This window comes from Puntigrus tetrazona, chromosome 4 (genome assembly GCF_018831695.1).
Source record: "Puntigrus tetrazona isolate hp1 chromosome 4, ASM1883169v1, whole genome shotgun sequence".
NCBI classification, from domain to species: Eukaryota; Metazoa; Chordata; class Actinopteri; order Cypriniformes; family Cyprinidae; genus Puntigrus; species Puntigrus tetrazona.
Window position 1 is genome coordinate 8533816 of NC_056702.1, and position 14809 is coordinate 8548624.

Here is a 14809-nt window from a genome sequence, read left to right on the forward strand (position 1 = left end):
GCGTAACCGTGCAGAACCTGAGCTTAAATCCGCACCCTGCTTTACTTTAAAGCATTCATTGAATCTTCCCCGTCTCGGAGCCTCAGCAGCAGCAGCAGCGGCGAGCGTTTACAGCAATGGCCAATTACATTCACGTCCCAGAAGGCGCGCCCGTGGTCCCTAAATTAGACGTAACCCTGGACGAGCACGATTACAGAGCCGGAGCGCTGAAGCTCATCAAGACGCTGAGACCCCACTGGAAACCCTCGGAGGTCAAAATGAAGGTAATCCTCACGCCTTTCTTCCTCGCCGACCCTGACCGATACAGAAAGGTCGCGTTTACCGACGGCAGCTCGTTATATAACGCAGAAAGCGAAGTTAAGCGTGTTGCGCCTTCAAATCCTGAGCTGCGTCACCAGATGGACCCGTCGGCACCATGGCGCTCAGCAGACACACAGCGGCACGACGCGAGCTGTCAAAGAGCTCATGCTGTAACGCTCTCATTCATGAAAATAAATATCGCATGCATGCATGCTACAGCGTATTTAGTGCACCGCTCTCAGGCGATTACAGCCGCGCTAAAAGTGGAAAGTAAAAAGTAAAATGTCGGTGGCTGAGCCTTGCGTTTTGTGCATTGCGTTTTTCATTCCTTTAAACGAATTAGCGTCTGTTTTAACAGCTCTGCAATCTTTCAATTAGCAGGTAATACTGTTTATTAGATGCGTATTAGTTCAAGTCTACACTGTAAAAAGTGGTAACCTGTAATTGGTACTTTAAAAGGTTTTTAATACCTGATTAAAGTTTAGTTTTTCTTGCATTAAATTATGTTGATTCAGTGATTATCAACTTCTTGCTTCCGGCTAGTATTAATGCAGTTGTATTTAATGTAACCGTACAATTACTAAGTTATAAATAACAGTTACTAGTCGTCTATTCCAGTTTAATTGGAACTTATCAGATGCTATGAGACCTGAAGGCCCCGGAAGAGGCATAATAATGTAGAAAATGTTTTTATTTGTAACTTCTGAATGACTCCTGTCGTTCACCGTTCCCAGAGATGGACAGGTGCAGTGAATGAAGTATGAGGAAACGTTCGACCTGCATATCCTCGTACAGCCTTCTTTATTTCTGAAATGGCTCGAAGTCAATATTTGCGTAGGACCGTCAGCATCGAGGCATTCGTTTGCCATCCAGTGAAGTTACTGTAACGCTATAGGTGTGTGCTTACAGCCGACACAGAAAGACGACTGTGACTGTGACGGTGACATTGCGCTGCTTTGTTCACCCCAGGGCGCTCTGCCTTCATACACGACTGATTAACCCGAGGTGGGCGGAATCTCAGACATCGGTGACATCTACACAAAAAAGCCTAAAAGCGTCCTTAACGATTGAACGGGGCAATTCGCAGAACCGCCCTTTTCCTAGAACACCCGTGCTTCGCACGACTACCCATTCTTCCAGAAGTTTTCAGCTTTTCTGGATAAGCAGCGTTTGGTGGAGTTTCTCAGAAACCTAGCCTGAGGTCAGTTCCGCTAATTAGAACCTGCGCGTATTGACTATTGACCACGGCGTGAACAATGTTCAATGCGACGGTTCGGGTTTCCGTTGCCTTGGTGTGAAGATGGCAATCTTTTCTTTACCAGCGCACCTGGGGAGGCATCTTGAATCAAGTTTTTCAAGTGCTTGCCGCTGCCGTTGAGTCCAATGACCTTTGAGATGGCCGAGTGGAAATTTCCACGGGGCGGCTGGTGCTTTATTGATGATTTTTCCCCAAAGTACTTCACATTCTGAAGAACACCCCAACAGCGTCGGACCTCGAATGAGATTTCAACTATTTGTGTTGCGCAGATAATAAATTTTTTTTTACATATTTTGGAGTGACACAAAGATGAGTAAATAATGACAAAATTTTCATTTTGGATTGAACCGTCCCTTTAAGTTCCAAACAAACCGCACATGAACTCACTTCCCCATTAAGTGTAAACCCGCATGTCCGAAGCCTCCATCCGGATGAAAAGTCAGCAGTCTGTGATAATATTCTTGTAAACCGAGCGCTGTTTAGCCCGAGGTGCGGAACAGCGTTTCCTTGTATAAACAGAGCTGGCAGGGGCGTGTCGCGTCACTGGCATGGTGGGAAACCAGATGCACGTATTGGGTTGTTTTCATCAACTTTGAAACGAAATCGATTGCTCAGCACATGCCAGACCGCTCTGACGCTGGCAGAAATCAAATTCCTGACATTCCGCCCACTGCCAGTCAGTCCCAGATAGGGCAGATGATTGTGGCCTGGAATGCTTGGCGTCCCAAACACGCTCCGTTTTTTTTTTTTTTTTTTACGTTGGTAGACAATGTAAATTTGTTCGGGCCGAATGCACTAACGCTTCTGGGTCTAAATAAACGTAATTAATTTAGTCGTCTTGGTTACACCGAGTCTCCTTTGTTTACATGTAAATAAGAGGTTTCTCTTCAGCTGAGAAGCAGAAAAGGAACTCGAAGCATGTGATGTCGATCTCACAAAAGAGTTTTTTTTTTCGTGAACATCACTAAAGGTTAACCTCAAACCATCTGACCTCTCTGCTTTTATTTTTTTCTTCTTCTTCTTCTTCTCTTCCTCTTTCTGCAGTCTTTCACCGACGGCATCACGAACAAGTTGATCGGCTGTTACGTCGGCGGGTCCATGCAGGACGTGGTCCTGGTCCGGGTCTACGGGAACAAGACGGAGCTGTTTGTGGACCGTGAGAACGAGGTGAAGAGCTTCCGCGTCCTGCAGGCGCACCGATGTGCTCCGCGCCTCTACTGCACCTTCAACAACGGCCTGTGCTATGAGTTTCTGCAGGGAGTGGCCCTGGAGCCCGAGCACATCCGCAGCCCTGCCATCTTCAGGTGAGAAACTGCGTCTTCGAATCCAATCGGCCTTAGAATACCGAGCTAATTGATTCAGGACGGCGTGACGGAGACGGAGATACCGGCGCTGACCTCCAGCTAGCCAGACAGACACTTGTCACATAACCCCAAACCTTACTCGCTAATCCCTTAAGACATGAATGACGCATAGCACTCTCTCTCTCTCTCTCTCTCTCTCTCTCTCTCTCTCTTCTTTCTGGCACGCTGACCCAGGCCTCCCGCCAATGCTTGTCAGGTCTCAGACAGCGGGGAAAGAACAAGGCTACTGTGTTAGCAGGGCGATGACTAAAGGGTTGGCATTTAAACGCATTGCCGTCTAAAAGTTTGGGGTACAAAAATGAATATTTTTATTCAGCAAGGACACATTCAGTTGAGCAAAATTAACATCAGTTCCAAAGAAGAACGAGTTAATTTTTCACATTAATTATAATAGTGTTTCTTAAGCACCAAACCTGCATATTAGAATGATTTCTGAAGGATCATGTGACACTGAAGACTATGCCATCACAGGAATAAATTACTTTATTTTATTTTTTTTTTACTTCTACTGTAAAACAGTTAGTCTGGCAATATTACTGTTTTTGCTATATTGTCAATTGAATAAATTCAGCCTTTGTAAGAATCAGAAACTTATTTTAAAAATGTAGTGCTGTCAAATGAATATTCGCCGTCATTTGCATTTAAAACAAGTTTTTGTTAATTTAATACATATTTAGTACGTGTTCTGTGTATTATGTATTGTGTACATATAAATACATCCACATGCATGTATATATTTAAAGAAAAATGTTAAATGCATAATTAAATCAGTTTATATATAATACAATTTATATACATATTAATATAAATACTTTCAACATATATGCTGTTTGTGTGTGTCCTTATACATGTATAATAAATATCCGCAGTGCACCCACGTATATTGTAAACAAGAATTTTTATTTTGGATCCAATTAATCGTGATTAAATGTTGGACGGCACTGTTTGATCAAACTCTTGATTTATGTTACGTATTGTACATCAAAAATATTGGCCACGCTAAAATATCACGTAAATAAGCCATGTTTATTCGTGTACAGGCACATTGTGAGACAGATGGCGAAGTACCACGCCATACATGCCCACAACGGCTGGGTGCCCCAATCAGACCTCTGGCTGAAGATGAGCAAGTTCTTTTCTCTTGTTCCTACACACTTTGAAGACCCCGAGAAGGACCATAGGTGAGCTTTTCGCATTGCCCTTTTAAAGCCGTATGTAGTATAACTGTGCTTTGACAAATCAGAACATATAGGCTAACGCACCCTTTAGGTATAATGTCTCCGGGCGATGTTGAAGCTGTGGATACAAGCAGGTTCAGATCTCAGCTTCGCTTGCTATGACATACAGAAAGCACACAGGGTTCTTTAGATGTTTGACATTTCTCATATTGAGAGGGAGGAAAAAAAAAAAACCTGCTTTGCTTACATTGCGGTTTGAAAACCCTCCCAATGTCACGATGTCAGGTGACGTGACTCATCGTGGCACAGTCAAATGCGTTTGCACAGACGAAGCATGCATGTTTGTTTTTTTTACTTCTACAAATTAATTTAAAAAAAGTAGATTCTCAAGGTCGATGACAACGATGGCACTGCTCCAATAATATGAACACTTATCAGAAAGTAAGATATTATTATTATTATTATTAACAACAAAATCTCCATTAAATATCTGTTGATAAGTCTTTGCAAATGCAACAGAATTTGTACATAGCCTAAAGCATATAGGAAACGCGAGCTTGTAAAGTACGCTCAAAACTGGGACAGCTAGGCGTGTGCGTTTTTTATTTTTATTTTTCTTGGCTCTACAGCGTTCGCGCCCGTGTCGATTTTATTGTGCAACAAATCACACACCTGTACGGTGCCTCTGCAGCCAGTTTACTATTTATAGCTTTTTCTGATGTTTATCTCATTGAGCGAGGCGGCTTTGTGCACGCCGTCCCTTATTTGAATCGCGCTGGAACGCAAAAGTGCGTTTCGTGTTTTCTAAATGCGCGAACGTGTCGTTTGTTTCCAGGCTGAACAGTGAGGTGCCCAGCGCTGAGTGTCTTAGAGACGAGATGATCTGGCTTCAGCAGAACCTTTCTAAACTGGGTTCCCCAGTCGTTCTGTGCCACAACGATCTGCTCTGTAAGAACATCATCTACAACCAACAGGAAGGTGAGTCCAACAAACCCCACCGGCTTCCTTCAGCCACAGCGTATGTTTCCCCAACCCCCCCTGCCCAAGGTAGGCTTAAATTTAGTGTTTTCACCTCAGAAATATAGCATGGGTGCCCTTTCCTAAAGGGTCGTAAAATTACAGTCTCATCCAATTTCATCAAGGCATCAGGAGAATCCGCTGGCTTCCATAAAATGTGTTTTCTGTTCTTGAAATCAAAAGCAAATGTGTGTTTGTGTTTGCTTTGGGGAATGTTGTTGAATGCTGTGACGCTGTTTACTATCTTCATGATGTACAGACCGGCCACTGTCTGCCGCTACCTGACCCTCAGGACGGAGAGTGAATGCGAGCGTGACTCTCGCCATTCCTGTTATGCACGTTTCTGCAAACATATTTTTTAAAATGAGGAAGCATTGCTATAAAACACAGTATCAGACTAATAATCATGCCCGGCTCTGGGTAAGGCGCTTCAGCTTTATACGACGACAAGAAAGTAACAGAAAGGCGATTTTAAAAGCCTAATTTCAAAATGGTTAATTGATATTTTTTTTTCAAACGTTATAATACAGCGTATACTTGCAACATGTAAATTAGACTAGGAGAATAAAAAAATAAATAAATAAATAAAATAATAAATATATAAAAATATAAAATATATATATATATATATATATATATATATATATATATATATATATATATATATATATATATATATATATATATATATATATATATATATTGTCTTAATTAGTCATTTTTAATAGTTTATCTTATTACATCTATTATATGAATTGCTTAGATGTATAGATTGTTGGTATTTAATGTACTGTAGTTTTTATTAAAATAATAAAAATAAATTTAGAAATATACACATTTTATTAAAATATTCTACTTGTAAATCTTTTAATTGGTCATTTTTACTTTGGTCTTCGGTTTGAGTGGATGTGGACATTTTGTCATGTTCTCAAGTACCAAACCTAATAAAGTATAATATTTTTATATAATAAAGTACATTTATATATAACATAAGCAAAGAACTATATATTTGCTAATTAAAATAAAAAAGTTAATAAATATACACGCACACTCGCATTATTGATTCAAAGTCAACCTGTGTTCACTCAAAATCCCCAGCATAACAGAAATGACCCAGAATATGAGCATGAGAAAATGTCTACTCTCCCACAGCAGTAGTGTGAGAGAGTGTGTAGTTTCTGTCTCTCACTTTTTTTTTTTTTTTTTTTTTTTTTTTTTTTTTTTTTTTTTTTTTTTTTTTTTGCAGCAGTCAAACCGATTGGCACCGGCACGTATCAGCTGCCCCCGAGGTATCACTTGCCCCTAAAAACTGTTCTTGAAGCAGTAAATTATTCACAGCGAGCGATTAGACATTGGGTCTAGGGAAATCTGCTTGGAGAACAGGGTTTGGAGGCAGCTGCGACCTCGGGGCGCTTGTTTGCTTTTGAATTTAGTGAGAGGAAGGAGAGAAAAAAAAAAATTATAAAAATAAGCCAAGCCACTTCCTCTAACTCGCTTTTAACACGCAGGCCAAGGGGCGGGAGGAAGTTTTCGCAGTAAAATGTTTACGTTTTTGACGTCCCTGCTCACTTCCCCTTTCCCGACCAAACCTATAGAAAGCGAGACCGGGAGTGTTACGCAATAGCTACTTGTTTATGTTTTTCTCGCCTTTCGTCGACACTCAGGGAGACAAATAGGTTAGGCTCGACCTGCACAGGAAGCTGCAGCGGCGTTCGCATAGAGCCAGTAACTTGGGGCCTCATTGGCTGGCTAATGGGCCAATGGGGATGCTGTGTGGTGGGGGGTGTGCGTTTATGAGATGAGCCGTGTTTTTTTTTCTTAACGGGGGAGGTGCCCAATGGCCTCTCTGCAGTGAAGCTGTGTGTGTTCTGTGACAGATGTGAGTTTGCCCAAATCTCTTCATCTGCTGCACAGGGCTATAGCCACTGACTGGAGGTGTTCAGTGTGTCCCGCTAGGACGCCACCGGGTCCGGTAACCACCTCACGTGTCTCTTTCTGTAGACCAACACTTCTGTCCAATTTCAATCAAACCTTTTTTTTTTGTTCTACACACCATAAGCTCTAGAGCACTGGGAATGCAAGGCAACGTAAAGTCAAACACACTTTAGGTGCAATACTGCTACATGTAGCTAACTAGGCAGTGATTAATGAATAATGCATTACACATACGTAGACCGAGAGGAGTAAGGCTTTGTATTCTGATTGAAGTCAACACTGTCTACATCACCTGACCCATCAGTCTTTGCTTGCTAGACCACTGCTATACAGACTATGTGCCACTAGATGGCAACGTTGCCCGTTTTCTCTCCTTTAACTCCTCTGTCCTTCCAGCCCTGTGGTTTTTTACAGTGCAGCCGTCTCCGTTTTTTGTTGTACTTTTGTTTTCACTTCTCTCGATTTATCTGCATTTTTCTAAAAGCTGCACACTCTTGTCTAACCTGACTTGTTCATCCATTGTTGCTTTTTTATTTTACTCTCTCTTTTTACTTTTACCGTTGCGTTTCCTCCTGTAGAGCAGAAGGCCGTTTACTCGAGGCGCTCTTTCTTTCACCAGTCACGAGATTTCCTGGAAAACTTGCAGTAGCTTTGCCCACTTTTTGTCGACCTCGGTTCATTTGTAGTTTATTTGTCACCTTTTAAACAGTGGGGGAAAAAAAAAACTTTGCCCAATTGCTAAATAATTTCTATTTAAGAAGTCATGTTTGTTTTCAGTTAAAATAAATAAACATTTTAATAGACACGCGTATTTAAAAAAAAAAAATAATAATATTAAGCGAAATATTGCAAGTTTTCTACTTTTCTTCTCAGCAGACTCATGTAAATGGTGATTCATCAATTAGATAAACTTATTAAATTAATAACAGATAATCATAATTTTATTATTATTATTATTATTATTATTATTATTATCATAAAACATTGTTTTTCTAATAAAAAGTGTTGCAAAATTTCACTTACTCCTACACTTACAATTAATAATATTCATATGCTGCTATAAGCACAACGAACATCAAAACTATTGTAAAGATTGTTGCATCATGATCTGAGAGTAGCTTTTTTTTGACATGACTGCCAAAATGGTCAAAAGTTTAAAAACTTAGGACAACTGTCATTGCATAAATCATTGCACACCGATGATCAGGTCGTCATTACAGGATGTAAAAACTATTTCATATGAATTGAAACTGTCTGGAATAAAGTAAAAATTCTCAAACTGACCCTAGTTGAAGAATCACCTAAATATAACATGCAGTTTTTTTCCACACGCATGCTATAAGTGCATGAAATCTGTCCCCATGTCTTGTTCACGTTGTCATTTTTATTCTCTCTTGTCTTGTCACCAGAATGCAAATCCTTACTCCTTTTCCCAGATGTGATTTTTGATAAGCCATTTAAATTGCAGATAATGCCCATGTAGTGTTGGTTTGCTAATACAGGCAATAGATTGTTACAGTAAAAAAAACAAAAAAAAGAACAAGGGTTATTAAGAAGACCATGCCCGTGTGCTTTTCTAAACAAATTGCTATTTGTTTCCCCTCCTGCAGGAAATGTCAAATTCATTGACTACGAATATGCTGGGTACAATTATCAAGCCTTTGACATTGGGAACCACTTCAATGAATTTGCAGGTAATGCGATACAAGCACGAACTAAGCTATTGTGCAGGGGAGAAGAGAACCTGCTTAACCAGCCTTAACCCGGTTGTGATCGACAGGTCTGAATGAGGTGGACTACACCCTGTATCCCGGGCGAGAGCTCCAGTTGCAGTGGCTCCGGGCCTATCTGGAGGCCTACAAGGAGTACAAATCACAGGGCACGCAGGTCTCCGGCACTGAAGTGGAGCTGCTCTACGTGCAAGTCAACCGCTTCGCCTTGGTGAGTCGAAACTGGATTCATCCGCCGCTATCTGGAATCGTGACGCATTTCGATCCATCTGCGCCCTGCCAAATTAAACATCGGACTTTTGTTTTTTCAATGTAATTACTGTCTTTAATGACATGCGGCAGTTTACAATGTAAACTGGAACACCGTGAGCAGTTGAACTATTTAGCGGATAGATCATCCGCAGTGGAGACAAAGGTATGAATAGTGATCGCAAGTTGTCAGGGAAGGAGCCTTGACACCCCGCCCGTCTTTGCGCACGTCTGATGCGAGGACCCCTGGGTGTCCGCGCGCGTCCCCGCGTCGGTCTTTGACGGGCGAGTGGCACACCAGCCTTTTCTTGATAGTGATATTTACTACCGAGAGGAAAATTAATTTAATAGCACTCGCTGTTTAGCCTTTTGCGAACAATGGACGGGTTCGAGACAGGGTAGATATTTTTTTGATTCCGTTAGGAGAAGAAGAAAAAAAAAAAGAAGTAAAAATGGCTTTCAGATGTGGTGAACAAAACTGCGAGAGGCTCCGTTTTCTCTGCTGTCCCTGAGAGGGACCTTGAGAGACGCTAAATGGTGGAGGAATGCCATAGCGTGAGCCTCGTTGAATGCGATTTGTTGCCTTCATTTTGGATTCCTTTTTTTCTGTAGCTTTAATTGAAAGCTAAGAGAAAACTGAATAGCGCTGAATTGTTTTTTTTACAGCGTTAATCAGAATATGAGCATATTCTGATGAAGTGTCGTTAATGCACTAACCTGCTATAAACGGATTTAGATAATATTATGGTTTTTCTAAGGCAGCTGTCTTGTGCCTTCAGTCACTTATATTTTGTAACTCGAATGCCTTTTTTTTATAAATAATATTGGATGGAGTTATTCTAAATAATTATTTACATATGCTTTGTACACCACTTTTTCAAAGGTTTGGTTAACAAGATGTTTTTGTTTTTAATTTAAATATTATTAAAAAATATTTTTTTTTTAAATGAAATATTTTATTCTGCACGATGGATGCATACAATTAAAGGCATTAAAGGCAATTAAAACATTTGTATTTATCAGTGTTTTCAACATAAAACAGCCCCTTAGATTGGTTTCTGAAGGATCATGTGGCGCTGAAGACTAGGAAGCTTAAAATGCACAAATGTACGTGCGTTACGAAAGTATTGTTCATTTAACCGATACTTCCAAATAATATCCGTACATAAGGACATGTCATTTTAGATGGACGTGGGTGTGTGGCGTCCATTGAATCTCTGCTTTATTATGTCCCCCTGATGTCTGCACACCATCTTCACATGCCTAAGCCAGGAGACACAGAGTTTTATAAAAGATGGTCTGAATATACTCGGAGATTGTGTCTGAGGGGGATCGAGACCCTTGACTCTGGCAGAGGCAAACATTTATTCTGTGCAGTTGAGCGAAAAACACAGAGGATAGAGACTTTATTATAGGCCAGCAAACCCGTGATCTTTACTCACATGATGGCAGGAGTGATTGGGTCTCATCTGAGGGCTTTTATATAAATGCCACATTTTATAAGCTTTTACTTCACTGTCAGTGATCCAGAATCAACACGAATAACTTCCATGCAGTTATCTTTTTCCTTTTTTAATGGGTCCACTAAAAGCCGTCTTTGCTTAGAAAGGCGTGGGTCAGATGTTTCCAAGCAACAATGTACAACATACAATCTGTCACAGTTAACTCCGGTTTTAAGGTGAATCAAGGCCTTTCGGGAATATTTCTTAGTCTCAGGTTTCATTAATGCCATAGAAAGTTTGGGAACAGATGATATATATTTTTGTGTATTTAAAATATAAATACATTGAGTATTTGTTTCTCATATACTATAATATTTATTAAAAAAACACTTTTTTAGCGTTTTATTTAGCTTTTAATTTATTTTATTCATGTTTTAGTAATCATTTTAACTTTTTATAATGATATTGCATATTTAAATGTACCATGCATTTAATATTTCATTTATTTAAGCTTTCTTCAAGTCTTATTTAACAATGAAAACGCTCATTTGAATTTAATTACAGTTGCATATAATTTGTTCTTTTGGTATAAATGCTGAATTTCTGTTTTTATACGTACTCCTTTAATACTTCCTCATGGTATGTTTGGTTTGTTTTTGTTCTGCCCAGGCATCTCATTTCTTTTGGGGACTGTGGGCGTTGATCCAAGCTCAGTACTCCACCATTGACTTTGACTTCTTGGGGTAAGTTTTTCACGTTTCAAGTAACATCCGTAAAAATCGCGATTTCAGCAAGGCGTTCTGATTCCTGTCCACCACGTTTGCTTCTGCAGGTATGCAGTTCTCCGTTTCAGCCAGTACTTCAAGATGAAACCGGAGGTGACGTCCCTGCACCTTCCAGAATAATCTCTCAGGTCTTGGCTCGCGCTACTCCAGAAAAGGGCTCCCCCTGGTGGACACAAGAACTAGCCGGAGACCTCTTCAGTTTGTAGACTGAACACTGCACTTACTTGTCTGAACGCATCATTTTAGATAAGCCCCAAATCACCTCTGAACTCAAAGCTGGTTTAGCGTCGTAGTAAAAACAAGCACCCAAGCCCTCCTCCTGCGCTTTTACGTTGGCGGTCGATCGATCGAGAGAGAGAGAGAGAGAGAGAGAGAGAGAGAGGCTCGCCCCAGTGCCCTAGCCCATTTTCAGTCAAGTGAAATTGCCAATTGAGGAAGCAGACAACTCGCGTAGATGGCTTACTCTAGAGTCTCGACTTGCCAGTGTAAGTGAAGAGCGATCCCTGGAGAATCTCAGATTAAGAAAAGCTCCCCAGATACCGATCCTGCGAGGACAGGGAAACCACAATTATCGTACGGAGACAGCGAGGAGGGCCGCTGGGTCCGTTTCCAGCGACTTAACTATCACCCTAAAGGTCATTCCTGCTTGTTTACACAACTTCTAATGGGAGAAATCGGTGTACTGTAAGATATCGTAGGCTTTACTGTATGGATAGTCGCTGATTCCGTCTATAAACGGTGAACTTTGGGCCCGTCTGTTCCTTACGAGGGTTGTTCCTGGCACAGCTGCGTTAAGATGTGTAATTCAGGGACCAATAGAAGCTTCGTTGTTCGTTTCTGGCAGACGATCCCTCCACCCCGTCCTGTCACTGTGAACCACTGTATAGCGCATTCATAAAGTTTCTCATTGTTATCTCAGCGTGGTGCTTGGAGAAAGTAGACGCACAGTAGCCGTGGCTACAACGAGCCGGTAGCTAATCCGAAGCCCACACCAAAGTGCTGATATTTCTTGCTTGTACATTATGCACAATGTATTTTTTCACGGTAGAAATAACATGTGGTAATATTTACATTTCGAGCTGTGGTTTTGTACTTATTTAAGTGGCGCTGTCACGGAGGTCGCTCTCGAGACGTGTGCTTTTTCTGGGAGGTATCGGTGAACTTTTTGTAACGGATGTAATTCCTGGAAGCCTTAACGATGGTATCGCCTGCTGGACGCACTAAAGCTTTTGTATTCGTAAACCCCCGGTCCGCTTAACTAAATTACAGGCCTTTTTGCACAAACTCTGATCGCTTTAAGAACAAAATCAGTCCTCACTTCACCTTGCGACGGGCCGCTCTTTCTGCTTAAGGCTAGCTTTAACCGCACGTGGTGGGAGATTTTTGGTATTGCTTTGTTTTGCAGGGTCCCTGTTACTAAATTTACTGCTATAGGAAAAACTATTTATGTGTAACCAAGCTACACGGTAATGGCGTAGTCGTTTATTAATACGATCTTACTCGGAAATGAATCTGGATTTTGAAATGGACAAAATGCCCTAGAAACGTTAAACGTAAGGGCAAATAATGTCCTTGGGCAAATTATACATATTTTTTTTATCTGTTATAATGCTCTTCAGAAGTTTGGAGTCGACTAGATTTTATGAGTACTTTTATTCACTTCCTTTTTATTTTTATTAAAGAATCATGAAAAAGTGTCACGTTACAGTTCCACATTTAATCATAAAAAAAATATTTTTTGAGCACCAAATTATTATATTAGACTTATTTCTGACACTGACGACTGTAATAATGGCTGCTGAAAATTCAACTTTGCCATAGAAGAAGTAAATAACATTTTAAAAGACATTAAAATAAAACAGTTATATAGTGCTGTATAAACCCTAATATATAGAGAGTTTTTTTTGACAAATGAATGCAGTCTTGGTGAGATTAAGAGATTTGTAAAATGTTAGAAAATCTTACTGACCCCAAACTTTTGAACATTTCTTTTTTTTTTTTTTTTTTTTTTTTTTTTAAAAAGGCTGATCCAATTTTGTGTTTAGACACCACAGTTACCACCTAAATCAACTGATTTATATATGATAAAAAACACACCAATCAAAAAAAATCAATTATTTGACAAAATATCATAGAGAACAAGAAAAAAAAGATGCCACTGAAATCAATTCCACTTAGTTTCTGATGCATGAGCGATGTGTTATAAAGTTTTTTTCTTCAAGTCGTTTTCTGGTGCAAACCTCAGCTCTGAGACTTGCCTTCGCACCGCCTGGCTACCCTCATTTACCTCAGTTTCCTGTGACAGTTTGCCTATACTACAAACAACCATATACAATTCTGTAAATACTAGAAACTGTGAATTTCTGGTTGTTTCAATGTATTTTGACACAAGCTTCTTTTTTCTATGCCGGTTCTTTTGTAACTGTCAAGCTTGCACCTTGATCACGTTTTTAAACAGTCAAAGACCACAAAGAATGCTACATGCTACTTTTTCCTTTCTTTTTCTTTTACACCAGAAATGTTCATCAAACAGTAGCAGTGGGAAATTTCTCTTTCAACAGTCTGTGAAGATGATTTCCGATTTCTTTGCACTCTTTAGCGTTTATATAAACCCCAAAGTGATGGGTGGTTCCAACTTTTAGCCAATGAAGTGCTTCTGGTGAACGTAAAGATGTACAGGACTGCCTCATGCAAGCGTCTACTGGCGGTTTTTAGCATAGGTGTATATGTACAACTGTAAACAAACTGTAAAAGAAAATCTTTGCTTCTTATTAAACAATGCCTGTTGTCAATAACTAAACAGAGATATTCTTTTTCTAAGAAGAGCTGTTAGATTTAATAATAATAATATGGGGATGAAATCCTGAAGTGTTGCATTGTAGATTCTGTATCAAATCCATTGAATAGAAATAAAGTTAAACCAACTATATTCGCACCTTTGTTTTGAGTTCCCATTCTGCTTAAAAAAAGAAAAAAATTATATTTTTATGAAATTTACCTAGTTGATTTGTAATCTATGTTGTGGTTTGGTTGTTTTGACCTGGAAAGGATCGTCTTTTTTCTGAAAATGGTAGTCGATGCAATTGCACTGGACTAAAACTGACTTATTTTCACACTTTATTTAAAGCCTTTTATTAAATACGTTTTATTGCGTTACGCCTGTTTTCCGCACCTTATAATGCGCAATAGCAATCACACATTTGAGTTCGTGACATTTTAAATTCAGTTATAATTATTAGCGACAAGATGTAATAAAGCACATTATGAATCGTTATAATGTATTAATACCATTCACTAGCCTGTTAAAATGCATTGTACATAAAGGCTTACAGTGAGGCGTTATTAAAATAGCTTCTAAATTTCTCATTGTGATTTATTATTGCGACGCTATTATTTTGTTTTGATTAGTTGATCTGAGCCTATGCACCTGAGAGAAATGACTTGCTAATAATGCTTTTCTTCTCTCAAAAACCGAGGTGCATGAGCGCAGGCCTACAGTCAATCAGGTCACACAAAAGCGGCGCTAATTAAAAAAAAAAAGTAGTTCACAA

At 39.8% G+C, this 14809-nt stretch overlaps 1 protein-coding gene across 3 annotated transcripts; it reads left to right on the top strand.

Annotated features, from left to right (window-relative positions):
• On the top strand, positions 1 to 14187 carry etnk1 (ethanolamine kinase 1). 3 transcript variants are annotated; one of them, XM_043236035.1, is made up of 8 exons: positions 5 to 263; positions 2603 to 2862; positions 3963 to 4103; positions 4936 to 5078; positions 8663 to 8746; positions 8833 to 8993; positions 11143 to 11216; positions 11306 to 14187. In XM_043236035.1, the coding sequence occupies exons 1-8, from the start codon at positions 117 to 119 to the stop codon at positions 11376 to 11378; spliced, it is 1083 nt and encodes a 360-aa protein (XP_043091970.1). In that variant the 5' UTR covers positions 5 to 116; the 3' UTR covers positions 11379 to 14187. The 3 variants fall into 3 exon arrangements, 2 of the variants coding, with proteins under 2 accessions (XP_043091972.1, XP_043091970.1); XM_043236037.1 differs by lacking the exons at positions 11143 to 11216; positions 11306 to 14187 and adding an exon at positions 6995 to 7089 and having other exon boundaries at positions 1 to 263; positions 8833 to 8972; XR_006250548.1 differs by lacking the exons at positions 11143 to 11216; positions 11306 to 14187 and having other exon boundaries at positions 1 to 263; positions 6995 to 8746; positions 8833 to 8897.
• Positions 14188 to 14809: the final 622 nt, after the last annotated feature.

What these genes read in the sequence shown, in the direction of transcription:
- etnk1 (XM_043236035.1), top strand. Translation starts at nt 117, where the DNA reads ATGGCCAATTACATTCACGTCCCAGAAGGCGCGCCCGTGGTCCCTAAA. An exon ending in CGCAGCCCTGCCATCTTCAG is followed by an intron (nt 2,863 to 3,962) that starts GTGAGAAACTGC and finishes ATTCGTGTACAG; the next exon opens with GCACATTGTGAGACAGATGG. An exon ending in ATTGACTTTGACTTCTTGGG is followed by an intron (nt 11,217 to 11,305) that starts GTAAGTTTTTCA and finishes TTGCTTCTGCAG; the next exon opens with GTATGCAGTTCTCCGTTTCA.